This window comes from Rhodamnia argentea, chromosome 3 (assembly GCF_020921035.1).
Source record: "Rhodamnia argentea isolate NSW1041297 chromosome 3, ASM2092103v1, whole genome shotgun sequence".
Lineage (NCBI taxonomy): Eukaryota > Viridiplantae > Streptophyta > Magnoliopsida > Myrtales > Myrtaceae > Rhodamnia > Rhodamnia argentea.
This window is the reverse complement of record NC_063152.1, coordinates 29,885,176-29,911,761: the sequence shown is the minus strand read 5'-3', so window position 1 is coordinate 29,911,761 and position 26,586 is coordinate 29,885,176. Positions and strand designations below refer to the sequence as shown.

The 26,586-nt window shown below is 38.4% G+C and overlaps 2 protein-coding genes across 4 annotated transcripts in view; one reads left to right on the top strand and one right to left on the bottom strand.

Annotated features, from left to right (window-relative positions):
- Positions 1–3,017, top strand: part of LOC115743150 (light-harvesting complex-like protein 3 isotype 2, chloroplastic) — a 34,852-nt gene extending 31,835 nt beyond the window's left edge. The window contains exons 2-4 of the mRNA XM_030677807.2: positions 412–883; positions 2,276–2,413; positions 2,504–3,017. Of these exons, the coding sequence (XP_030533667.1) occupies positions 481–883; positions 2,276–2,413; positions 2,504–2,754 (792 nt within the window). The 5' untranslated portion in view covers positions 412–480 and the 3' untranslated portion in view covers positions 2,755–3,017. The remainder of the gene's footprint in view (positions 1–411; positions 884–2,275; positions 2,414–2,503) is intronic.
- Positions 3,018–3,846: 829 nt separating this feature from the next.
- LOC115743146 lies at positions 3,847–26,397 on the bottom strand. 3 transcript variants are annotated; one of them, XM_048275896.1, is made up of 35 exons: positions 26,104–26,397; positions 25,717–25,810; positions 24,399–24,493; positions 23,784–24,295; positions 23,468–23,678; positions 23,058–23,369; positions 22,473–22,629; positions 22,130–22,267; positions 21,702–21,783; positions 20,466–20,752; positions 20,267–20,380; positions 19,475–19,704; positions 18,828–19,076; positions 17,987–18,142; positions 17,422–17,559; positions 17,065–17,307; positions 16,527–16,654; positions 15,822–15,945; positions 15,065–15,226; positions 14,764–14,911; positions 14,514–14,614; positions 13,887–14,048; positions 12,719–12,766; positions 12,179–12,286; positions 11,362–11,443; positions 10,361–10,404; positions 8,714–8,857; positions 8,502–8,632; positions 8,194–8,281; positions 7,947–8,006; positions 7,604–7,856; positions 6,819–6,970; positions 6,634–6,704; positions 4,671–4,827; positions 3,847–4,337 (listed from the first exon to the last, which is right to left on the bottom strand). In XM_048275896.1, exons 1-35 carry the CDS (start codon positions 26,281–26,283, stop codon positions 4,173–4,175), a joined length of 5,526 nt encoding a protein of 1,841 aa, XP_048131853.1. In that variant the 5' UTR covers positions 26,284–26,397; the 3' UTR covers positions 3,847–4,172. The 3 variants fall into 3 exon arrangements, with proteins under 3 accessions (XP_048131853.1, XP_030533659.2, XP_030533661.2); XM_030677799.2 differs by having other exon boundaries at positions 10,361–10,411; positions 11,369–11,443; positions 26,104–26,396; XM_030677801.2 differs by lacking the exons at positions 24,399–24,493; positions 25,717–25,810; positions 26,104–26,397 and having other exon boundaries at positions 10,361–10,411; positions 11,369–11,443; positions 23,468–23,559; positions 23,784–23,952.
- Positions 26,398–26,586: the final 189 nt, after the last annotated feature.

Here is a 26,586-nt window from a genome sequence, read left to right as displayed (position 1 = left end):
TACCCAGAATCTAGCATTGAAAGGAAAAACTTAAAAATTTAGACTTTTTGGGGGCATTTCGTATATTTCTTTTTTGAAAACCAATTCGACAATTGGCCATTTTCATCGTCTGAAGAGCACACGAAATCGATAAATACGAAAGAGTCAGTAACTTGTTCAATTGATCGAGTCCAAAAATAGCATTCAGTTTATAGCGAATGTCAACTAAGAAAAAGCAATGTAGTTTGCCAAAACTAAAAAGGACAAAGTACATTTCACCAAAATTGAGAAAGAGACCGTAACAACCATATACACTCGTACGCGTGAGCCCGCTACATTCCAAGTTAGCTCACATAGAAGAGCACCGTTTAATGAGAGGCTGAGGATTGACTGCTCCCGGCTCAAACTCATCGCACTTTCCATGCCATGTAGCGTCTTCTCTGTCTCTCTCCTTGTTCTTGAGACCGTGAGGGAAACAGCAGCCATCAGAAGAACACCCAAATGTCTATATCCATGGCCTTGTTTTCTCCTCCTGCACCCAACCTCAGGACCCCCTCTCCTCACTCCCTCTCCAAACCCTGCCTCACCCACAAGCCCTCTCTCTCCCTCAGGCCCAAAAGACCCACCTTTATCGCCATCAATGCTTCCTCCGATAATGGAGCCGGGGTTGTCCCATCGTCGGCTGTGACTGTAGAGGAGGAGCCCAAGGTAGAATTAGAGCAGGTGAAGGAGCCAGAGGGAGTAAAGGGAGGTACTGAGTCGAATGGGTCTGTGTCCTCTGCTTCTGATGAGGAAGCGGTGGTGGTCACCAAGTTCAAGGACTCGAGATGGGTCGGTGGGACTTGGGATTTGAAGCAGTTTCAGAAAGATGGTACGACTGATTGGGATGCTGTCATTGATGCCGGTGAGTGATTGATCCTTTTTTATTATTATTATTTAGCTGTATTTGCTTTGATTTATCTGATTTGAGCGTGTCGAGTTGATTTATGGAGTGTTTTGAGGAGTGACCAACTAGTTCAATTAGCTCAAAAGGTTACTTAGAGGGAGTGAAGATGTGGTTAAGTTGAGTTAGTGATTGAGCAACTAGGTTTGTTTTTTAAGGTTAATGCTTAGTCTCAAGAAGTAAGTAATAACTTAGATATGCATGGTGCCTCTCTATGAAGTTTGTTAAGAGGAATTATACATCAAATTATGTGCCGCCCTCAAAATTGGTCGCATTGATTCTGATTCTTCTTCTTTTCTGTTTTGTATACAGCATTGGAATGTTGCTTTATAATTCTATTTCGTGAGCTTTAGATTTCTGGGGAAAAAATGTCTTTGCCATTTAAGTTGCAGCTGCAGGAAATGGTGTAGTCTTGAAATTCAGTGACGCTAGACTTTGTTCTTTAATCTGATGACTGTCAATTTACGGCGGTTACGTCTTTCCGTGTTTTTTTATGTTATCTTGAGGTTTGCCAAATTGCGAAGCAGGCTAAAGTTGAAGGCTTCGTATTTGCTAATCCAGGACATTTTGAATCACGAGAGCTTTAACTCTGTGGCAGATAATATGAACTTTGCATATTCTGATAGGTGTTTTTTTTTTCACTCTTGTTAACATGGCCCACAGGAACATCTGCTACATCATATTTCTTGCTAAAGCCCCTATTTTAACAGAGTAACAGCGTGGACTGTGGTCTGCCTCTTTATCTTTCTGTGAGACTGTAGAAACGTTCTTATTTGCCGATGTTGCACTTAGATTTGGGTTGAGGAACTAGTAATACTCATGTCAAAGAGGGAACTAACTTGTTCCTACTTCAGTTCATAATGAAATACTAGCCAACATGTTTAATTCACTATTATGAACTAGGATTACTGGCAAGGACGCACACGTGTGGTATCCATGAGGATTATCTTCCAAAAAATACTCTCTTATACCACAAAACTTTGATCCTCGGTGATTAATGTAGTAGCTCTTTTGTAATCCCTCAGGTTAAGGTGTAGGCCAGAAGAGACCATAATCTGCACTGTTTTTTGTAGTGACTGGTCATGGAGGCAAGCTACAGCTTCCTGCCTATTAAATGAGCTTTGTTCCGTATGATTCCCCAGCATGGTAGACTTGTTTTGTTGACCTAGAACTCAGTGCTCCATGGAGATGAAGCTATTCATGTATAGAACTTGTCATTTCTATTCTCAAGGACTGATGATCGGTGGCCATCTGACCATGCTCTGTAGAATATACACTTAATCTAGTTCTTCATAGTTATTATGTCCTATTGAATCTCTGAGTTTTCTGAATGGTTGTTGTGTATACTTTCAGAGGTTAGGAGGAGAAAATGGCTTGAAGACAACCCGGAATCGTCCAGTAACGATGACCCTGTAGTTTTCGACACCTCTATCATTCCATGGTGGTCCTGGATGAAGAGGTTCCATCTTCCCGAGGCTGAACTACTCAATGGCATGTTCCTAATCTCTTCAGAAATCACTCTATGGACCCGTCTGCTTATGCTAAACAAGCTCATTCTTTCATTTCTAATCCTTTGTGCAGGTCGGGCAGCAATGATTGGATTCTTCATGGCTTATTTGGTGGATAGCTTGACCGGAGTCGGTCTTGTTGACCAAATGGGAAACTTCTTTTGCAAGACTCTCTTGTTCATAGCTGTAGTAGGAGTTCTGGTAATAAGAAAGAACGAGGACATCGAGACCGTAAAGAAGCTTATTGAGGAAACGACCTTCTACGACAAGCAATGGCAAGCATCATGGCAGGATGATAACCCTGGCAGTTCAAAGAATGGCTAGTGAAAAATCCATGGTTGTTACCAAAAGAGAGCGTCTCAAGATCCCTTAAGCATTTTTGCCGTAGAATGTTTTTACCATTTATTGCGTGTTTGAACATGTTGCAGTATAAAATTGTCAACTTGCTAAATCTTCCGGGGAAGAGAAGGCGTTATGAGCAATTTAGCTGCACCTTCTAGTTCCTCTTTACTGCTTGTTTTAAATCACAAACACCATGACCAAATAGCACATCATTTTTGTCGTGGTAAAAACTTTCTTTTGGTGGAGATTACTCAGTGTTGCATCTATTGATCGGAGACTTCATTTCCAATTCGAAGAGTTTGATCCTCTGCAGAAGGCATCAAACATCTAAGGCAGGTAGCACAACTATGAATCTCAGGGGAAGAATGACGCCCCTCGAAGTGAAGTGAGGTGAGGAGAGGACTGCTCGAGAGAACGGACGACCATGTATAAGCCTGATGAAAGACGTCTGAGCCTGTGATTGTCTTATGATCACAAAGGTACCCTACACAACTTAATTTCTGGGGAACATAACACTGGTAGTTGTGAGAAAGACCTTATATACGGTAAACGGGTAATAAATGAGTTTAGAATAATAAAATCCAAATAATATGAGTATTGAATGAGTTCACTATTAAGACCCAACTAATCTTTATAATTTTTTTCAACCTTTTCTCATTCCCACTCAATCTCAATTTGGGTATGAATTTTCTTAGATTAGGTTAGATATTGAAATGTTTTAACAATATACGTTGAATCGGGCATGTTCTGGATATGAGTCACTATATATTTTATCGTATGGAAACAGCCGATCCACTCGTTTGACAAGTCTAGAAACTATGATCACTTGAGCAGGGCACAATAGGATAAAAGAAAAAACCAAAAAGGACAAAGTACAATGCAGAAACAATCCGGAAACTAATACTATAAAAAAAAAACTCACGCATAAACTTGAATGCTAAAGTTAGACACAAGATGCCTGACAAGGAACGCGACTATTCCGAATAAAAAACAAGCCGTACCAAGAACAATCCATGTGAAACTCTCTCTCTCTCGAACGAGCATGCACGAGTATGTTTTAAGGTGAAGAAATAGGAAATTGAAATCTCCATTATTCTCTTAAACGCAGAAGAAAACAACCAGTCTTAAATCAATTGTTAATTACACACAGAATGTTGTCCTTTTCTTCCATCCTTTACATTGCCGATATTCCTGGAATGGTGTACATGACTCAGCTCTCCTCTTTTAACCTAAAGCAAACGTGATATCAAACTGAATTACAACAAAATTTCGTCAACATTTTTGGGTTGTCTAATTTGCATAACCCCATGCATTACATTGAACCAGAGCTGGCACAAGACCAGAACCTTCGTGTACTTGTGGAAGATATCACACACACACACACACGCACACAAGAGGAGCTATTTAGATCTCTGCTGTCTAGTGTACTCCCAAAGGGCAATGGCACCACTGACGTGAACATTAAGCGATCTAACCACTCCCAACTGGGGAATTTCAATGCAAGCGTCCAGAATATGGATGATATCCACTGGTATGCCCTCTTTTTCACGTCCTAGGACAAGGACCTGTAAATAATCAAATAAGCATTCTGAAACTGAAAATCTCTTTACAGAACATAAAGAGGCTTAATAGTGCAAAAGAAAATAAAAAAAAATCTTCATTTCACTGAGAAAAAAGACTTCATCTATCTTCTATGATTGAAAACATCCAACCTTTATTCCCTTCATTTCTTATTTTTTTCCCTTCCTGAGAAATTTCTTCAGTATGCAATGTGACAGGATTTAAAGAGAGATGCAGTTTCATGACTTCTAATAAAAAGATTCAATGGCTTTCTCCTTCGTTGTCCAGCATCTTACTTTCCCAGAAAATTTTAAGTGGCTCCCTCAGTTTCAACTTACCGTGTTTGTGGGGAAAGCATACTGATCGAGAGGGACACTATTTGCCGTTTGTTCTAGTCCCACGACGGAGAAGCCTTCTCGCTTTTTCTTGTCCAAGAAACCTTTCAAACTTCTCACAGGGACTTCTATGATAGGTACCCACTTCTCTGCAGTGACACTGAAAATAGAAGATAATGATCACATAGTGAATAGGTTTTACACAGAAGGTTCTTACAGATGCTCCATAAGTGTGTACATCAAGCTTGTATATAATTGTGTCATGCAACACAATCCAAATCACAATATAGACCCCGACCACATGAATCTCTTGGACTCTTATCTCAGGACTACCTTCCATGGATGGAAAAAGGACAGGTTCATTTAACTCTCCATGGCAGAGTGACATTCCAGTTTGGATATGACTATTGAGGCTTCCTATGCATGCTGACCCCTTTTTCTTATGCTCCATGGACACATAAAGGCGAAGGTAGCAGTGCACTAGGACTAGTTATGTACACAAGACTTAAGTTAGAACTAGATAAGTTGAGGAGCACATATAGTCTGAACTAGATAAGTTGAGGAGCACATAGTATATATAGCATTATTTCTAAGCATCATTTGAGAGAAACGAAATCACGAAAGCATACGATGTACTAAAAGATGAGGGGTGGAGGACAATAAGAAGATTAACTGATCAAAAGCCACGTTGCAAACTAAGCTTATAAAAGGACCAGTAAAAAATGCTACAGCCGGGAGATTTCAGATGTCTGACAATGTACGAGCACATTGAGCTAATATCTCAGTGTGATGCTTGACAATGAAAAGAAAATGAGACAGATTTGATTTTATTTAATGAACATAATGTCATAATGCTCTCTTATTAATGGGGCATGTGCAAACTTGGAATACTGGTTTTCCATAATGCATTGTGAGTGTTTATCCAGGTGAAATGTCACCGTTTTCCCTCTTCTTTTGCCCGAAATTTGAAACACTTGACCTACTATATTTTCCTCCAAATTGGATCCAGTGCTCTTTAAAAAGTGTCACCAATAGTGCTTCGGTTACATTTGGCAGTCGGAGTGCTGAGTTGGCAGCAAGAAAGTTAAGGTGGCAATCTAAGAACACGTGTAACGTTAGTATTGGTACCTTCGTTGCTGATTTGGTCATAAATATAAAAAGAAAATTAAAAATTTTGTGTTACAAAAATATAACAAAAAGTTTTACAAAAAAAGTAGACAGTTGCTGGACCCCACTGCCATGATGGGCCACAAGGGTCCTGCACAGTCAGCGACGACCACCACCATCGTGGTCACGTGTCCACAGCCACCATTATCATGGTGGTCATCACAACTATCGCGGTGTTGAGACCACCGTAACAGAGAAATAGCGAATCGATCTCGTTGCCAAGGCAGCCATCAGAACGGTGGTCTCAAATCCTAGGCTGGAGGAAGACCTAGAAAACAGAGGGCAGAGCCCAAAATCTGGGATGAACACTGTGATGGTGCTCGGCCGACTCCAACACAGTGGTGGCGGTGATGCCAACAGCAGCGGCGCTGTTGGCGTCGCCAAGGATACGCAGCTCCTGTTCCTTAATTTTTTCGTTTGCAAGGTTAGAGAGTGAGAGGGAGAATTTTGGAAAATTCAAAAATATTGGAAAAGTACAAAAAAGTCCACAAAAACAGGGTCAGTTTTTTTTTCCCTATAAAAAGTCGACGTTAGCAATTTTAACGGCGTTAAGGCATATCAGCAAAATCTGCCACTGGAAAGGTGCAAGGACAAACAGTAGCAAATGTTTGAAAGTACAGAGACCATTTTGGAACAAGAAAATAGAAGATGGATTTGAATTTTGGGAATAACTAGAGGGACAACTAGTGCCATTTCACTTTTATCTAACAATCAAAAGATGTTAGGAAACAATCAAACGTGACTTAAAATTCTGCCCTTGCTGAATTGTGATATAATAGTAGCAAACTACAGTCAAAACCTGATGAGTTGGAACTGCTTATCACGTGTGATATTTGCATCTGCAATGGCCAATCCAGAAGCCTTAAACACCTGAAAAATTTTTATCAAATAGGAGAAATTAACTTCTGCAAAACCGCCACAACATATGAAATGATCTGTATCCAATATAATGCAGATATTATATCACTGACTTGTATAACTAACCTCACAAGTCCGTGCCAACCCAGCAAGATTTGGTATACGATCAAGCAAAGATGCTACAAGGATGATATTTTGTCTGCTAGCTCTGTTTTTGTCCATAGTCTCAATTCGCGTAGGGAACATATAATTGACAAGGTGATCCTCTTGCTCCATTTCTGTTGGATACAGAACAAGTTACTGAAGTTCCAATAATTAATAGATGAAATGAAACTATACAATCCAAAGCAAAAGTTGACATGTTTTGTCAGCAAGGCAAAAAGCAGACTCACATATAATGATGCTGGTTAGAAGAAAGTACCATCATAAGTGTCACCTTCAAGTGGAAGTAACTGAAGGTGTCACAATTTTCCAACTGGTACTTTCCATCGCATTTTTTTTGGGATGGTCCACAGAGCAGAGGGATTACAGAATGGAAACTCAGGTTCAAAGGAAAAATGAAACCAAAAAGACAAAGTATGGGACAATTACAAAAGATATGAAGTTCTTGGCTCTTTTAGAAGACTTGACACATATTAAGTGTAATGACTTTGTCAGAAAATTCGACCCAAAAGTTTAACCTACAAGGTGGAGGGCAGTAATATGAATATAAGGCACAGAAAATCATGTCAGTAAGTGATATGGGATACTTTAACACCCCTTCTCATGTGCAAATGAACCAAGAAACTTTAGGACTCCATGTTCAAAATGTAGGGATTGCCAAAGAGTAATATCTTAAATAGTACCAACAACTTGATACTGTTGCATTATCACAGGAGTTTAAGTATCAGTCTTTTATATCGAGACTTTACCTGAAAGAAGCTTGTTCGTCTCATCAAGGCACAAGAACGAGCTCACTAAAGCGTCTTGTTTATCATGTTTGGCAAGCGTAAACTTTTTCTGGAAGTTCGTTAAAGCATCACCAGGTGGCTGGCCAAGAAAAAAATCATTGTTGGTGCTAGATGATACTTCCTGATGGTTGCTATCTTCATCAATACGTAAGCTCTCGTTCTTTATGGCAACCAAATCTTTTGCCATGGAACATCTCAGATCTCCCCGGACATCCTGCATATTTCATGACTATAGTTGCCGGACGGAACACAGGTAAAGCAGTATCCAAATTTTCCTTTTAGAAAAGCTAAAATAGGCACGTACATTTAAAAAGTCAAGCACTTGCTCCATGAGGGACATAGGAACACATTCAAATTCAAGTTCCTGCAACAATCATAACTATATCAACAAACAAAGCAATATACCTTAACTCTTCGTAAATCACTTATGGCTTACAGTTAAACACGTGCAACAAAGTTTTACTCATTTATCAATATATTTGAATCAATTAACTATGCCAGAAACCCTCTGAAGGCTTCTATTGATGAATTTCAAAAACGAGAAGACTTACCTCAACCCGATTGACGAAAATTCCAGAAGGAGTAGCAGAAACTTTGGGATCATAGGCATCAAGATATCCTTCCATTGATGATCGTAAACTGAAGAAGGAATAATACAATATTATATTTGAGCAGCTTTTCACAACATATATTACACATCTGAAAATAAGTTATCCTTATGAATATGCAGTCATACCATGAAATCCATGCACTCATGACGACAGACGTTTGTGTCAACTTCGGAAAAATCACAAAAAGGAAATCCATTGCTGAATTTTCAAAAGAAAAAAAAATACACTAATACAAAGCAATGCCATACCGTGCACAATCATGGTTGTTGGTCAGATACTCTTGCAAATCTTCAAAGCATTTTTTCTCCAGAGGGACGCACTCAGAGGCTCCACGACCAGCAGCAGGAAACAACTTTTGTAGAACTTTATACACCAACAACTGGGAGATTTCCAACAAGACAATCATGCACTTTATGTCAAGAGCGGTAAGTAACATATAAGAAAACTTTATCTGCTTCACCTGAGTAAATCCACGTAAACTGTGATGATGTGAGGTCAGCAATGGAATTATAGGAGGAAGTAGATCTTCCAAATGCCTGAGTTGAACATCATTAAATGCGTGTAGAAGGATATTAGCTGCTATAAATACATACGAAGAAAGTGCCTGCAATAGAAGAGATGGCATTAACTGATTAATGTATGCACGGACTTATTCATATTCAAAGAGATGTGCAGCAAGGAATAGAACCCAAAAACACATACCATGTGATATGGAGAGCTGTGTAAAAAGGTTCATAAACTTAGTGCATTTGTTTTGCGCAAAATCACCGCTTTGAAAAAAAATGATTGTTTGTATTGCTTACAAAAATGAATACATGCAAAATATTTTCATTATCAATGAAAATGCTTAGGCATTGATTGTTGTTGATAATTAAAACATTTTCCATTGACTAATTTTTATAAGCAAAAGAAACAATCATTTTTAGGAAAATGCTTTCCAAATCATTAAATTTCAGCGAAACAATGGAACCAAGCCTTCTCCAAGAAAAAAAGAACGAAAAAAAAAATCATTCCATGCTGTCATTGCAATGAAAGTATTAAAAGCCTACTTTTAACTACAAAAAGAAATCAAACAAGTGCTATATTTCATCCGATACATCTCCTGCCTCATGGAAAGCCTACACGGGGTCATCCTAGTATTTCTCCCATCTTCTTCCCTTTTTGTTATCCATGGGAAGATATCTGCAAAGGATTTCTGTTTAATACAATTGTCCTCAGAAATCGAGGTTCTAGTTGATGATATGGTGTTCTATTTGATAGCTACAGACAAAAGGAGGTAACGGCAAATAATTTGATTTCGCATATTAAAATTTTTACTGAACAAAGAAAATAACAGCTCCCATGCATCCTATGATATGCATATGAAAGAGGGACACAGTGGTCAAATGAGTGATTCCACAAAAGGAAACGCCAATCCAGATAGTTAATGTATACTTTGCTTATGTCAATAGTTATCCTTGTGCTGACAAATAAGCCGCTTGGTGTTGTATCCAAGTACTAATGCCTTGTCACATGGGCTTAATTTGATATGCCACTCAGAGATTGAATAATCTAATTCTATGGACACAAGCTAATTTCCTCAAAAGAACTCTATCAGCATTTGCTTTGCCTTACTGTAGCATTATCTTCTGTCGAGTGCTCAACTTTTGCATATTTAATCTGCATCATTTGCTAGCTACATGGAAGTCAACAAGCAATTTCCTCAACCTTATGTCAGTAATATTATCCAAATATCCCATCTCAATAAAATTTTCACTGCAAGTGAGACGAAAGATGTACCACAGAACATGCATTGCTATTTGTTCTTTTAATAAAAACAATGAAGGAAGCAAAAGAAAATACAAAAATGTAGCATTTTTAAGAAAGGTGGATCACTTTCAGACATATAGATAAGTAAATATAACATAAAGTACTAGAATGCAAACTTAATAAACCACAATACACCGAGGGAAGAAAGTTCTAAAGAAACTATTTCAGCTGACTTAATTTAATATGAAGCCACCAAAGGTTAAAGATAAGAGAGTCACTTCTGTGACAATGAAACTGGCGTGTTTGTCAATCAGTGTCGTCATATTTTCCCTAGAAAACATCATATCACATCATTTACCTGAGGCCTTGCATTGTGGTCTCGTAAAATAGGAACCAATTGCTCTGCCACCTGTAATTAGGTACAAGTACCAATTTTAAGGATACCTCTGTGCTAATATAACTGACATAGTGTGCGCAACAAGAAAGAACATTGTAGCCACTAGAGGCTCCTAAACTAAAATGCGAGAGAAAAGTTGTGACGATACAAAATGTTGCAAACTGGACTGTACTAGGATTCGATGATCATTTATAGGAATACTCCCAGTCAACTTATCAATGGCCACATCAATCTTTAACTTCTTACATCAAAGCTCAAATTCAGTCTCCAGTGCACCACCAGAACACAAACTAATGGTTCATTTAATTGACTTCCCGTGCCACTAGCAATAGTGGGTTTTTTTTTTTTTTTTAAATATCTTAGGCCTAAAAGCAAGCCCACAGAAAGAAAAGAACCACTAGAGGACAATTGCACATAGGATTCAAATATATTTATCTTCAATACATGCATATCTCTTATTTCTCCATGAAATGCAGTTGAAGGTTCGCAGAGCACATAATTTCTCTATCACTTATTTTGTGCACGAGTTGGCATACACAAGGCCAGTACCACAGTACCACGTCTTGGGAAATTTCTATATAAATGTGTAGTCCAATCACAAAGTGACCATTGGTTCTTCACTTTTTTATTATGAATTGGAAAGACGCATGGAGCAAAAAAGAGTAAGAGGCTGACAAACAACAGCAAAATAGCATAACAAGGTGGTCATGTTATTAGACTATATTTCTCTCAACAATAAAGTCAAGGTCATCTCTAAATTCAAACAACACACCCCCCTTCCTCTGGTGAAATTAGCTATCAAAGACATTCAGTTGAGAAGAAAAAAATTTCAGTATCTGAGCTGAAGTATATAACAAACAATATCCAATATCACTATCATGAAACAAAATGTTTTTCACTCAGCAAGACACATCACCGTACATGTGAGATTCATGGATAAATTATAAAAAACCAGTAAAGGGTCCTCACCAGGGATGGGAACTTCAGGTAAACATTAATGGCAAATGTCTCTAGGTACTGGCGAACCGCAGGTAGATTGTTACGCTGCAAGAAATAATTATAGATCACTCTTCAACTCTGGAACATCAACAAAAATAAGTGTAAGAGACACAGTACAGATGCAGATGTGTATGGACTTGAAGTTAAGAGATCTGTTTCTAAAGGGTTATTGACTGTTGAAGAATAAGGAGACAAACCGCAGTATTTGGCTCAGGTATTAGGCAGGTAGGTCAAAGTATTCATGATCTAGCAAACAGATGATATGCAGAGCATTCAGCAAAGAGGATTCATTAATATTCTGGTAGTAATGTCCTCAAATAAAGTTCCAATCCATACAGAAGAAACCGAAGCTGTTTCGCATGCTTAATTGGCACTCAAACAGAGAAGCACGTGCATTTAACAAAAAAAAAAAAAAAACCTAACCAATACATTTAGTAGAAGAGGACTTGGTTGCCACAGTTCAGTAGTCATCAAGCGATTCATCAACTAGTACCCAAAGTACTGATATAACTCATAAACCTAACTTGTGCACGTGAGTTGAGCAGGTGCATAAGCATACAACATGTATTGTTGTAAAGCACAGGCTTGAATCAAACCAATGAAGAGATTGAATACAGTGATTTGAGTTGCTTCTATATGGCTTGCCACCACTAGCTGGCACCAACACATGGGATGGGAATAATGATAAAAAAAGGGTTTTATGTCAACACAATGGGCCAAGTGCTATGGCACATGCATATCAGACTTTCTAACATTACCACTACATGGTCATATACTTACATATAGGCATATGTGCAAACTTCCTGTAACTTGCCCCACTATATCTAGACTGACAAATCTAGTCAAGGCACATATCATCTGCCAAGCACGTATTTTGCGCCTATGAATCTGCTCAAAAAAACCAACGGTCAAAATAAGGTGAAAACAAAACAAAATATCCAAATTAATCAACATGATCCAGAGCAGAAAAAAGGATGAAATGTCGGCTCCGTTGAATATTCAATTATAAACACATATTAGATCACATGGTATGCAAGTCTTTCATTCGCCACTAGATACAAAAGGAGAATAACTATTCAGAAGTAGGTCGTGACAATCATGAAAAGGTTGTTGAGCAAGACTATGAAGGAAATCTTTTAATATTTTACTGACTCGCAACATAAGTATCTCCTCGATGAAAGCAGCAACAGTAATGCCAGCAGTAAAACTCAAATTTTCGAATCAAAATTTTAAAATGATTAATAGCTTAAGAATCATAAATCTGCAGATTTCCACAGCTATTGTTTTTCTGAAACAAGAGAAAGGGATAGCAAAGCACACCGCACTGTACTTCTTGTACAGCTCCTTTGCAAGATCCTTCTCGTTCACCTATGACGGAAAGCAGCAAAATGAATGCGAGATTTTGGAAAGTATAATAAGTAAAAGAATGTCTGAATTGCATGTGGAAAAAAGACTACTGTCAATAGACAGGACTAAAAGACCACAATAACACATAAGTTATACTTAGTTAATACTCCTTCGCAAAGCAGGCATTGTGAACGGTGTGAAGTTCAAAGTCTACAATGCTTGTGGAGAGCAAACCAAAGAGAATTTCCCACAATTACAATGGTTCCATAGTCGCAGCTACCACATAAATCCTGAATGGGAAGAACAGTATACTGATCTGACAATTAACTTATTAATGGATTGGCAAGTGATCTCTGCGTTAAACAAGCACCAAACCAAGGTACTGGCCGAATTCTCACATGTACATGTATGCGTTTTTTTCTATATGTGTTTGTATTTCCATCTATCTATCAAACAAACAGTCCATCTCTACAGAGTGCGCACAGTATTGATATTTACATCTCAATCTATCTAAACCTAAATTTATCAATCTAGAGCAAATTTCTACACCATACAAGCAGAATAGTAGAGAACTGTATACATAGACCTGTGAGTATCTATATCTAGACGCACATTTACACATCCACAAGTGTGTGCACTATGTGTGTACCCTCACCATGCGGGCGCCCACACCATGTACTGGGAGGCATTAGATGTATACGCAACTCCGGCAAGTTTAAAGAGAAAGGGAACACCAGCATTACTGTTTGATAGAGGTAAGAAGTTACATAACTTTTTTTTTTGGTCTAAAGAAGTTACAGAACTTGGTAAAGAAAAAAACTGTTAGAAGAGCTTACATGAGCTAGACATTTTCTACCAATGGAACCAAAGTAAAATGAATAAAGATCCATGACCTGTAACCTACTGGCAGTATGTAGCAGAATTGGAAAAGAACATTGGATTGCTTGAACGAAGTATGAGATATGGCATTGCCAAGTTGAACAGTCAATGTGAAATTATAAATCCACCAGCCAATGGAATTAATAATTATGGGGAAAAATGGTTGAAAAAGTTACAGTTCAAACTTTATTGAGAACTGCTGTCCAATAAAAAATAACTGAGGCAGAGCAACAATTTGGGAGGCTTGAAAAGTAACTAATACCACTGCGTCAAGGAGCTCTAGCAGAAATAACTTGCCAGCATCCAGAGCAGCGCGACAATCAGCATTCGCCTCAGTAGATCCAACCTTTTCAGCCAAGTCAGCGAGTTTGCAGAAGAGGGCAGCAACAGAAACACGGGCATACAGTTCTGTATTTATAAAAGCCTAAAAGGACAACCACATTTGCCAGATAAGTGTTCATACCTGGCGTTGCAAGGCAAACAAATGAAGCCTTCACCGTCCATTCCATTATACTTTCCAGAGTTAGAATTGCCGATTTTATACAATTCAACCACTTGGCACAACCAGATTATGAGTGAAAAAAGTAATTTCTTTTGATAAATTGTCATGTTAGCAGCCAGCAAGCCAATCAAGTTCTAGTTTCCTTCAACAAAATAATCATGCTAGCAGCCAGCCAGCCAGCCACTTTAGCATATTAACAGCATTGGTGGTGGAAGGACTTTATTGTAAAACCCTGCAAATTAAGGATTTGATTGCAAAAGGAGAGGTTGTAGGACCAAAAAAATAAACACCATAAGTCGGCTTGGCCCTTTGTAGATTTTTTAATGAAATGAAAGAAACAGTGATCTAACTCCTCTCTTCATCCGCACCATAAAGTGGATAACTTACTTCAGTCAACTCAGCATCAGGACTATTTGCCAATAAGGACACTTCAAGCTTGGCATCATTATTGTCAGTCATTTCAGATTCAAAATCCTCATCAAATGCAACTGGGGAAAAAGAAAACAAACCATGTGTCAAAAAAGATATCTGGCCCCACATACAAATAAAACAAAGGGCTACTTTTAACAGATTCATAATTCATGAATGCATCCCAAAAAAAGGATTTAGACTTCATGAGAGAGTAAGAGTAACAAACCAGAACCATGGAGCGATAGAAGCTTCAGTTCCTTAATGTAATACTTTAAGGTTGTAGGATTTGAAAGCCAAACTCCTGTTAAATGCAATGCTGCTAGACGAATTGTCCGTGGACTTTTCGTCCCTTCCTCAAGAACCATTTCCACAAACTGGTAAAATGAAAGCATCGTATCAAACCATTAATCAGCAGCGACAAAAGCACACCATGTGTGTGTGTGTTTTTTTTTGGGGGGGTTGGGCGCACGGGGGGTGGGTGGGTGGGTTTTGTTGTAGAGAGAGAGAGAGAGAAAGAGAGAGCAGACCCATTTGAGAGGCCCACATCCACTCTCTGTCACATGCATGCTCTCATCCTTGAACAAAGAAGGATGAAGAACAGATGATAAAAGTGCAGAAATAGCTGCAACCCTCCTCTTTTTGCAGCTGACATGCAACACCCATGAAGAACGAACCAACTGCCACATCATCTGCACAATAAGAGAGGATCATGAGTGAAAGAGTAAATCAAGGAAATTCATTTGATGCTTGATCCCCCAACAAACGCACGCGCACAGAGAGAGAGAGAGACAGTCTGTGCACTCAGGCAAACCCAAAGTACAGTAGTAGGCTAGGAGCTCCCTATTTTAATCTGCTCATCAGCATGAACAGTAAACTGCTTGCAAACAAAAAGGTCTCTAGATAGAATAGATTTCAGTTTCATCTTTTCTTATTCCTTCTAGAAGTCACGAATCGTTACTATCTGTTGCGATTAAAACATTAACTTCAACTGCTAACACTCAGCAATCACCGAAATAAATTAATTTAATATTAGAAAAATTGCTCATGAGAGTTTGTGTTTCTCCAGTATTGATCCAACAGAAAGGCATAACAGCGGGTAATGTATTTTTCAGTGGAAAAAAAAGGCCAAAAGTAGTTAGCACCACGATAGGACCTAAAAAAACTTCCGAGTAAATCAGGGAAACTCTCTCTCAATCACCAAACACGATAATTCAAACCAAAAGTATAACAACTATAACTAGATAATAACAGCAAAACTCACTGCAGAAGTTAAAGAACTGGAACCTGGGTATCCACACCAACAGATGGGGAAACAGCTGAATCCAATCTACTGGAAGCAAACAACCCCAAAACCAGTCTGAGTGACCTTAGCATAGGCAGAACAGAATCTTCAGCAGCATTTTCAAGACTGCAAGATCATTTAGAGGGTTTAATAAGTGAAAAGGAAAACTATAGTTCTTTTCAAGATTCATCACATAATTTCTATCTTGGAGTCACAAACAATGGAAAAGGGACATGACCAACTCATTTTGAGTTTGCAATTGCCAGTAACCACAGGTCCAGGTTCATGTCAATCAATCAAAAGGTCTAATCAGTGAGAAGCTGGACATTGCACTCCACTATAAAGAAATTCTCAATCAACAACTTGTTTTGACGTTAACATGTGTTTATGTCATTTTTTAAAAAAGCGATAAAATAGAAAGAAAAACGTGAAATTTTAGGGAAAGAAAATTGCAAATCACTCGAAACTTCCCTCCAAGCCTGCTTAGTCCAAGGCCAGGATGTCAGGGAGGATAAAGAGAAGAACCAATTATACCAACTGAAAAAATTGTTTCCTTTTCCCTTTCTCAATTTACCATATCAGAATTAGCTTCAGATGCCCAAGTCTACTTCAATTCTCCAATGATGTATGTTCACAGAATAAAAGCAACAAATATACCTATGCTTAAAGCTCATTATAGCAATAGCCAAGAAACTCTGGATAATTACCTTCCAACAAGGTCAACAAGTATCTGTCCAAGCACATCATCTGAGAAGAAAAATTCACGTCCTTTTACTTGAACTCCATCCTTACAAGCATGATAAGGCATTGACAACAGTGATTCTAGGCACCGCCACTAAATCAGTTAGAAATCCATCAGTATTAAACTATTTTTCGGTTGACGTATTAAGCTTTCACTTTGAAATCGTCAGCAATTACAGAACATCAAATGCTTGTTAACCCTTGGCAGCATGTAAAATCCTAAAAATGTAGCAGTAGAACCAAAATTAAGGAAATGCATCAGCGAAGAGCTGTCTGAGTGCATAGGCTAATACGGCGAGAAACAAATATTAAAATGTTTCACTACTTATCACCATTTTCACTTGGATGTATGAATATGCACAAGTCTGCAAATAAAAAACAAAATGCATGGTGTAGCCATTTTAAGCTACTCTTATGTGTGAATCTACATTTTTTGTCCACCTTTATCAATAAACTCTTAAGTGCTAATAAGAAAATGTCACTTCATTGATGATAAAACTTCACCTTCCAATTTATCAAAACTGCCCGTCGGGTTCTTGTCAGAAATCCCAGACCAAGAATAGTGTTTATCTTGTGTAAAAAAGTAATAACCAAGGAATCTAAAAGCTGTTCCTCTTCAGAAAGCGGTACATGAGTCAAATCCTTTCTCCAGATTATATTCAGGATAAGGGGAGAGAAAGCCGACACCAATGTTCTGAGGGCAGAAGCTAAGGCTTCATAAGCTGCAATATAGAGTTCTGCCCCAGTCTATTCTGGGGCAATTGTATCAGTAATGTTGAAGCGCTGCAGACAAATGTAGAAGTATATTATAGTGGATAACACACTTTAAAAGCAGAAAAAACCACGTAATTTAATTAATACCTTTGAATTACAAGCTGAAGCTGATAAAGTTCTCCGCAAAAAATCCCACAGAAAGTCAAAACAAATATTTAGTGAAGCTTCAGTCCTCATCTGTGCACACCACAAAGATATAGAAGCAACAGCCTTGACAGACGTTATCTGTTAAACAAGAAACGATACAAAACAGAAAATGTAAGAAAGGTACTTTCATAAAAACTCTCAAACTATTAGGACAGAGAGTGCTTCTTTAGTAAAAGGTACACCAGTTTTGAAGTTAACTTTAGAAATGTTCTCATGCCCCTTGACACAGTCATACTTAGATCTCATTGAAGAGTTAATTCTCCGCATATATAAGTAATAGCGCGTGATTACTAGTGTTAGTTTGCTTCTAGAACAAATGTTACTCAACAGAACAAAGGATTTTACAGTTTTGAAAAACTTTAGAAATGTTCTCATGTACCGTAGCACAGTCATACTTAGATCTCACTGAAGAGTTAATTCTCAGCATATATAAGTAAAAGCGCATGATTACTAGCGTTAGTTTGACTCTAGAACAAATGTTACTCAATAGAGCAAAGGATTTTACAGCCTGCAGCACTGCAGTAGTGATGGAAGATGACAAGCGGCGTTGACTAGGACCTCCAAGCTTTCCCCGCACAGAACCAGGCAGGTCCACGTCCGCTACCTCACAGCTAGACCAGAATATTGAACAAGACATCTTAGCATATGCAACCAAATCCTCCTGCATGACAAGAAGAAAATGTCTCAGTTATAGCACCTTCATTTATAATTCTAGCACAGAGGCGAAGAAACCAAAAAAGTGTTGTGCCATCGATTCAAACTACGAGAAAAGAACAGGGGGACACACGTTACATCACGATGTTGAATCAGAACAGAAATTTCAAGAAACGGCAGACATATTCACTCTATCAATAAGTAAGCCAAATTTGGTGTATCATAAGGGATATGCCTTTTCTATGGATTCTGATGTATTGGATCAAAAACAGTTCTTGAATGAGGTATTTAACTCCAGGAGTGAATTGAAATAGAAATCTTTATTGGCTCTGCCTCCTCTTTTTTATGAAGAGAATGATTCGTCTAACCGATGGATCAGACCAAAATGGGTCCGAATCTCCTATAGGAATGATTTGAAAGATTCAAAACCAAAATTAGTGGTATTTGCCAGCAACAACACAATGGACGCAGTTAATCAATATAGATCAATCCAAAATCTTATTCAAATCCAATATAGCACCTATGGGTACATAAAAAATGTATGGAATTGATTCTTTTTAATAAATAAATCCCATCGCAACTTCAAATATGGAATTTAAAGGGATCAAGTAGAAAATGATACTTTGAATGACAGAACTATAATGAGTTATTTAATCAATGATCATTTATCAAATTTTATTCAGAAATAGTACCAGAATAGAGAGGAAAAAGCAGAGAAACTTTCTATATTCCTCCAAAGTGTTTCTATTATTCAATGGATCCACTGTATCAAGAGGAAAAGGTGTAGATTTTATTCCAAAATTGCTGTTGACTTCAGCAGTTTTTCCCTGCAACTCTTGAAGCTCCAGAATCAGGCTTAATAGAAGGATGAGATACTTCAGAGCAAGCCAATTGGAATTATTGCTTTGGTTACATATGTCAATGCCATGAGTTTTGATGAACTGCAAAACCAAAACAAAGCAAATATTAGGAGCTTGTCATGCAAAATGATCAAAAAAAGTAACCAGACTCGCATTAGAATAGTCTACAATATATCTTGAAACTACAATACCATTATGTACAAATGCAAAGCTTCGTCTGAATATTGTCTGTGAGTATATCTTCAAAATAATTCAATCAGCTCAAAAGCTGAGCAACATGACAATGCAAAAGCACATCTGAGTGAAAACCAATCTATTCTGCAGAAGATAATGTATGGCATACATCATTCAATCAGGAACTAAGTCGCTAAGAATGTGATAGCAGCTAGCAAAAGTAACAGATGGCAATTACATGAGTACTGATGAAAATTATCAAAAAGAACATTAGAATCCAATAATAGCAGCAATTTATGGCATACCATCAATACTGTCTCCAACTGGTTTTCATCATTTGCAACAAGAAAAAGCACCATAGCCCACCGTCTTGCTTCATATTCCCAAGCGGCAAGTTCCTCATCATCACAAGTAAACGCAGTACCAAGAGAATGACAAGAATTTATGAACCTTCTAGGGAAGTCTAGAAGACTATTTAAAATCACCGTCCTAGGAGAACCAAATAGCCATTCTTTTATTTTCATGTGCAAGGGACCTGTGAGAGAGAGAGAGTTATGTACATCTATGATAGGCATGAATAATTAAATCTTAAAAAAAGAAACTACTTAAGTATTCCCCGCATGATTTGAATGTGTATTTCACGATATACGCATACCCGCAAACAACTCGCATCTCTACTTCTGTTTCTTAGATAATTCACCTTTAGAAAATAAAATAACTTTTAATTCCACATGGATCACCAACTAACTACTTAAAATTTCTTTCTGAGAAGGCGATGTCCTATTGTCTCAATATGCTCACTAAAGCTACTAGATTATCCACACTAAAAGTAATTATTATCGTTTCACTGTTCACCACCCCGGAGCCATTTACTATATATTTATCTCACAGTTTTTGTCTGGAGGGCCATTTGCTACTGATTTATATCCAACTCATTGGATAAGGCAACCTGATGACGACAAAGTATTTAACACCGCCTATATATGTAAATATTATTTTTAGATCGAACTAAACATTTATGTGTTCCAGCGGTGGAAACATTAGACTAAAGCAACATGTAGTAAGGGAAAGAACACAGCCTGTGCAATACGACTTACCACCAACATCAATGAATTCCCGAGGAAACGTAGAAATAAAGTGCAGAAGCATCTCAAGAGGCACAGCACCAGAATACACCACTGAGGCAGCAGCTTCGAGGATCTTCCCACAAACTGAGTTAAGAAAACTTAATTCATTAGAGTTCTATAGTTGAAAAAACTATTCAAGGTATTATTATTAATTTGAACAAATACGGACCTTGAAGACGATAATTTGGATTAAAATGTTGTTTGCAGCTTTCAACAACATATCTCAGAACATCCAGAATGTCTGCTCCATCGGAGTGAGGCAAATCCTCTTCAAAGTGTTCCACTTGATCCTTGTCAAGGGAACCATTTTCAGGTGACTCTGATTTGCACTTCTCATCCACTACAATTCTACAAGCTGCTGAAGCAATGCATTCAGAAAGGGCCATCAATCCAGCTCTACCAAAAGATTGTTGCTTAGCAAGAGAAGATAGATTCCTCAGAAATTCCATCTGTGTCCTGCAACCGCCTTATGATGAGCTAAGCATTTGAACTACTTCTAGTTACCGAAGCTAAACTCAAGTAACGGAAAAATACGGCCTAAGTACATTATAAGTGTCAAAACTTGTGTACGGCGCTCACTTTCATGCCAAACCTTTCAAAACGATCACTTAAGTGCCAAATTTTTTTAAAAAGGATCACTTAAGTGCCAACTCCGGCGAGCCATGTTAACTCAAATATTAATAAAAAATAGGCCACGTCAGATTTCTGGCGAGCCACATCAACTCAAATCGGAGTTGGCACTGAAGTGAGCGTTTTTCAAAAAATTTGGCACTTGAGTGATCGTTTTGAAAGATTTGGCACTAAAGTGAGCACCGTACACAAGTTTTAGCACTTGTAGTGTACTTTAGCCAAAAAATACCAACTAAGCTCAGAAACTTTCTTGAACAGGTTTATATAAGCCTCATATCCATGTCTTCTTCTACCTAATGGCTTAAGCTTTTGGGTCAGAGCCAAGTTCCGCCCCAGATTTATTTAAGAAGTGAGATACCTATTCCACGTGCCATATTCTATTTTGCACGTGAGAGAGGGTCTTAAAGTGTCCCATGTCGCTTGCTTATGGAGTTCGCAGAGGCCTGATATGCAATTCCCTCTAGCTAATGGCTTAAACTTTCGGGCTGGACTTTCTAGCAAAATGTAAGGTTGGGTTGCACATTAACTAAATACAATATTTGTTGATGAACTATGGAGAAACCTAAATAATTTATTATTCCCAAATTTATTTACCTAGCATACTGTCAGTGTCCTGCCATATGTATATCATCAGAAATTTATCGCACATAAAGTCAAAACATGGATAAAGTTGCGAGGTCTAAATCACTCCCAAAAATTTGCAGTTACTGATTTCCATATAAAATATCTTCTAGCTGGCCAAAACCAGAAAAAGCACCTTTCCAATATAACATACCTCGCATTCAGGTGACCGATATATTGGTATAGAAACTTTGTAGCACCTTCGATTGCAACTGAAGAATAAGCTCCTTTTAAGCCTATAATTAGATGGAAAGAAAAAGGTTTCACCTAGCTTTAACAATACACTCTCACATGTAATGTTGCTCGCAGAAAGAGCAAATATGCGCGCGTAAGCACATGGGAACCAACTCACACGTGTGATAGCAGGTGCATGCCACTCACACAAACACTGGTGCACCAAAGGGAAATCCCAGACCAAAGCACATGCACACACCTGCAACTCCCCCCCCACCCAAACCAAAAAAAAAAGAACACACACACGCCCACCCAGCCCTTTCCCTTCTCTTCCTGGTAAAAAGTAAGCAAGAGAAATGTGTTGTTCTCCCAAAAGGAAATCCCCCAAGTGCAGTAAAAAACACTAACCAAAATTCTTGTGGTGCACAGGGTCATTCAACCCTTGCATAAATGGACCAAGAACAAAAGATTGAGGTAGAGCTTTAGCACAGCTTCCGTAGTTCTCCCAGTGGATGCTCAAAAATGACTCCATTATCAGGCATCTAACTGTCAAACCATCAAAGATATGGGGAAAAGAGATAAGCCACTGCACGCTAATTATTAAGCTGTACATTAACTGGAAATAAAAATAATCTACTTCATTAAATAAATCATCACCATACATGATATTTTGACAGATAATTAGCAAACAACTTCATCGATTACATTAACTAAACTTGCAAATCACATAACCTTACAAGCAAGCTAGTACCTTGAGGATTATCATGAGAGAAACCCCTTTCCCACAAGACTGACAACCAGTTAGGGAATTCGCCAGAAACAACGTTACAACCAGGAGCTTCATTGCCAGAATTGCCAGAATTGCCAGAATTATAATGTGAGCCACAAAAATGAAGCAACGAGGATACCTGGATAAAAACCTATAAATCAGCCCTGATTATCAAATAGCAAACTAGTCTGACGCAACCAAAAGTGATAGAAAACAGTTTTCCCGTACCAACAAAGGTATAAAAATAGTATAGGCAAAGTCAAGCTCATTGCAGACATGAAAGAGACACTTCACTGGAAATATAATCACGAGAGGAAGACAAATATACTGGGATAGAAATATTAAGGAAATAAGGAGAGGAGGTAACAGCAAAAAGGATGATGAACGTGAATGGCTTCAATTGTTAGGTCAATCATGTGCATAATTATTGAGAATTACTAAAACAAAGTGGTGTCACCCAATAAATGCAGGTTACACCAGAGACAGAGTTTCTTGATAGAAGGTGAAGAGAGATAAACTGCCAATTATAGGACTGTATCGAAGTTAAAGCATTAAGAACCAACTGACCTGGTGATTCCAAGCTGCTTCAACCAAGTGAGTACCATATTCTTCGAGCATCTCATAAAGCAGCAAGAATGCCTCCCACTTCCACCTACTATCAGGTAGAGATTCAGATAAATTGCACTCTTTCCCTATGCCTAGTGACCTGGCTTCCTTAACAGCCCATTGCTCCCGCTTTGTCAGAGATCGAGTATCAGACTGCTTATCACATGAATTTTTATCTAAACCACCAAAACAATTCTGGTCCACCCCATTCGTTCCTAGGGCGATCTTCAATATATGTAATGACTGTTTCCTCAAAAAACCTTCCTTATCAACCTAATCAGAACCAAAGTAAATGAGAATGATAGGGAAAAGAATGATGCTACTGCACCATAAACATGGTAAGACATGCAACAAAAGTATAGCTCTAGTACCAAGCCTCTTTTCATTTCATCCCAAAATTCTTTTTCGCCCCGGATATCAAATTCTCTGTCTTCACCATCGGTGTCACCATGACCACTTTTCTCTGTACATGCAGAAAAAGACAAATAAAGAGAGAGGACACGGTAGGCATCTCTTCTCTCTAAATATCCAAGAAAAAACAGTGTTCTGCAACACTTCCAAATTTTTTCAGAGAAAAGCCTCCTGGATGATGAACAACCAAAATGTTAAAACTGGAAGAAAAGCAAGTGGAGTAAAATCATTCCGCGAAACATCATGCAATAAGATAAAGCAGTAAGACATCAGCACCTGGAAAGTATACACATGTCCCCATGAACTGAGATCTTCAAGCAGCTGTAAGTCAAAAATGCTTTGAAAATGATGGGGAGCAAGAGTAGAATCGCACAAGACCGATGTTCGGAGCTTAGCAGAAGCAATTGCTCAGCCACATTGCAAAGATCGTACAGCAAAGCACCGGTGAACTTCTCTTCATGACACTCATTTTCCAAATTCATTTCGGACTTTAGGGATGCTTGCGCATTTTGTAGAGCAGCATTAAATAGTTGAGCAAGAATGTGACACAATAAGGGTAATGTAAGAGACCCAGAGCATGAAAGCTTCTTTTCATCGTCAATTACTAACTTTGTTACATTATAATCATCATGAGTTGAGCAGGTTCTCCATTCAACACCATGTGACCCGGGTTTCTGAGACATCCCTATGGAGAGGCTGATGGATTTTAGAAGAAAAGGTACCAACGTGACCTCAACAACTCTCCAGGCGTTGGCTTCAGTCACAACCTCAAGGAATGAATCCACAATCTTTATGACAGTATGCAAAGCAAACAAAATAGCACCACTCAGTCAAATGAAGAAATACACTGAATAAGAGAGTAAAATCAAGACTAGTATCTCTTGTTCCTACCTGATTCTGAATTTCACAGTCGAAAGCGTGCACCATCTTCATCAGAGGAATGAAAACTCTCCATACATAAGACCGCAGAACATCATGAGTAACCCCTGTAGAACAAATAAAGTCAGCAAGCCAATCTCACACTTTCTTCCTATATATTACTTTTCGCCTGACTTTTATAAAGGAGGAAGAACAAGTGGCATTCTCAGCCATCCATCCTTTTCCTTCACTCAGTGCAAAGTTATAAACTAATTTACCCCCTTTCATTCTTTGCTCAAAAAGTACATTTTCAATCGCTCAACATCACTTCCATCTTGATCCAAAGTTAAAGGCCAAACCATGTTGTAACATTGTTTTTTAAGGATACAGACCAAATATACTAAGATTTTGGATTTGACATTGTTGACATTGCATCAAAGGTAAAATTCAATTTGATATACTCAATTTATTCTTTGTTCTCTGTGCAGATTCCCGTTCATCTTACCCAGTTCTTCAACTCTACACGCCTTTCATCATCAAAACTGAGAGAGAGATAGAGTTATCCCGCATATCTTGCTTATGAGATTATCTTGACCTTATTATGCATAAAAAGCGCCCCAACATTATAGCTCAATTCTCGGTTGGAATTCTTTGACACATTTCTTCCCACATTATCCCTTCATCAACGTTCAATGGAAGAGTGCAAGTACTTCGTCCACTAAGCTGCGCGGCTCATCATATTGACTCAGTCCTTATCCTTTCCATCACAATCTAAATTCACCGCATTGACAAAGGATCTAAACGTGCCTTCCAATACCATGTTGAGCTAACTAGAGCTCCAATTGACTAATATCGAATAATCAGAATATGCCAGGTATACCATATTAGAGAAGCTGAAGAAGCAAGGTGAATAGATTTCTATATAATATGTTTTACTTACACAGTTTTTAACACCGTCTAGCCAACATTATAAGAGGGCTTATTCAGGTTACTTTGCAAATTCATCAGAGTTTCGAGGATCCATTGTAATTATGGAGCATGAAATGCAGGAGATTGACAGGAAGCAAGTCTAGCCCCACTTCATTTCCAAGTGAACGAACACACGTAAGGTTACAAGTAGCAGCCCCATCAAAAAGATTTATGCAAAAACAGATGCTAATAGGTAGTGAATGACATTTGCCTTGCGCTCACAGCTGTTATGATAACTTAAAGAACACTTAACAAAGTAGAAATGATGCCCATGGTGTCGAAGGACTAAAAGAGCCAACAAGATGTTAGAACATCATGCAATGTTTCTTTCATCAGACAAATATAGAGAACATCTGGAAATTGAAGTCAGGACCAAACTTACCGCACTTCTTTAGGAGATGACACAGTGCACACACCAGAGACGCAATATAATTGTGGCCCTCAGAGTCCATATTTTCACCATCCTTGATAACATCCTAACAGAAGTAATCACAGCTAACAAAATCAACCAGCTACTCTCGATGGTTCTTTTTTTCAAAGAACAAGCTAGACGGGCAACTCCACGCTCACGCGAGACAGCCACAAACCACCTCAAAAGCTCAAGCATTTAAAATCAGTTAAAATCAGCAACCAAACAGTTCCAGCTATTCCGCCAGATGAAGCAGAAATTTCCAACTCCGTTAACAAAGACACATTCCAACCCTGGTCCCACAAAATCTCACAAACTCCACATACAAATCTATTTCCACATAGAGAAATTTGACGATACCTTGCTGAAATCATCAAAAGAATCGAGAAGCGAGTTGAGCAGCAAAGAAGAAGGCATCCCGGTCGACGCCAGGATGCAATCCAGCAGAGGCGGAATAGCTGCCCGAGGCACTCGTCTGAAGCTGTCGGACAGTGAGTTGACGACGGCTGCCGCAGAGCCGCCGCTCTCCGCCGTATCCATTTCTCAGCTGAGCTCAGCGCGCGCGGCCAGGGACGGGTAGCGGGATCAAGCCGGCGGAGGTTTTTACGGTGTGCTGTCAAATGCTTATTCTTAAACCCTTCAATTGTTCAGCAAAAGAAATGCTTAACCCCTCCGGCCGCCACCAAAATGATGCCGACGCACGTTATATAATATCACGAAAAGTTTTAAATTACTAATCTCAAATTAATTTTTGGTCCAAAGTAATTTTTGGGCCATTTGTACTCATTTAAATTTTTTTCATAATGTCAATATAATATTAATAAATAATCAGTAAAGAGCTCG

Coding starts and splice junctions, on each gene's coding strand:
- LOC115743146 (XM_048275896.1), bottom strand. CDS start 26,283: ATGGATACGGCGGAGAGCGGCGGCTCTGCGGCAGCCGTCGTCAACTCA. Junction 24,296..24,398: donor ACTGTGAAATTCAGAATCAG/GTAGGAACAAGA, acceptor ACTGTCATAAAG/ATTGTGGATTCATTCCTTGA. Junction 17,560..17,986: donor CTACTGCAGTGCTGCAGGCT/GTAAAATCCTTT, acceptor CTTGTTTAACAG/ATAACGTCTGTCAAGGCTGT.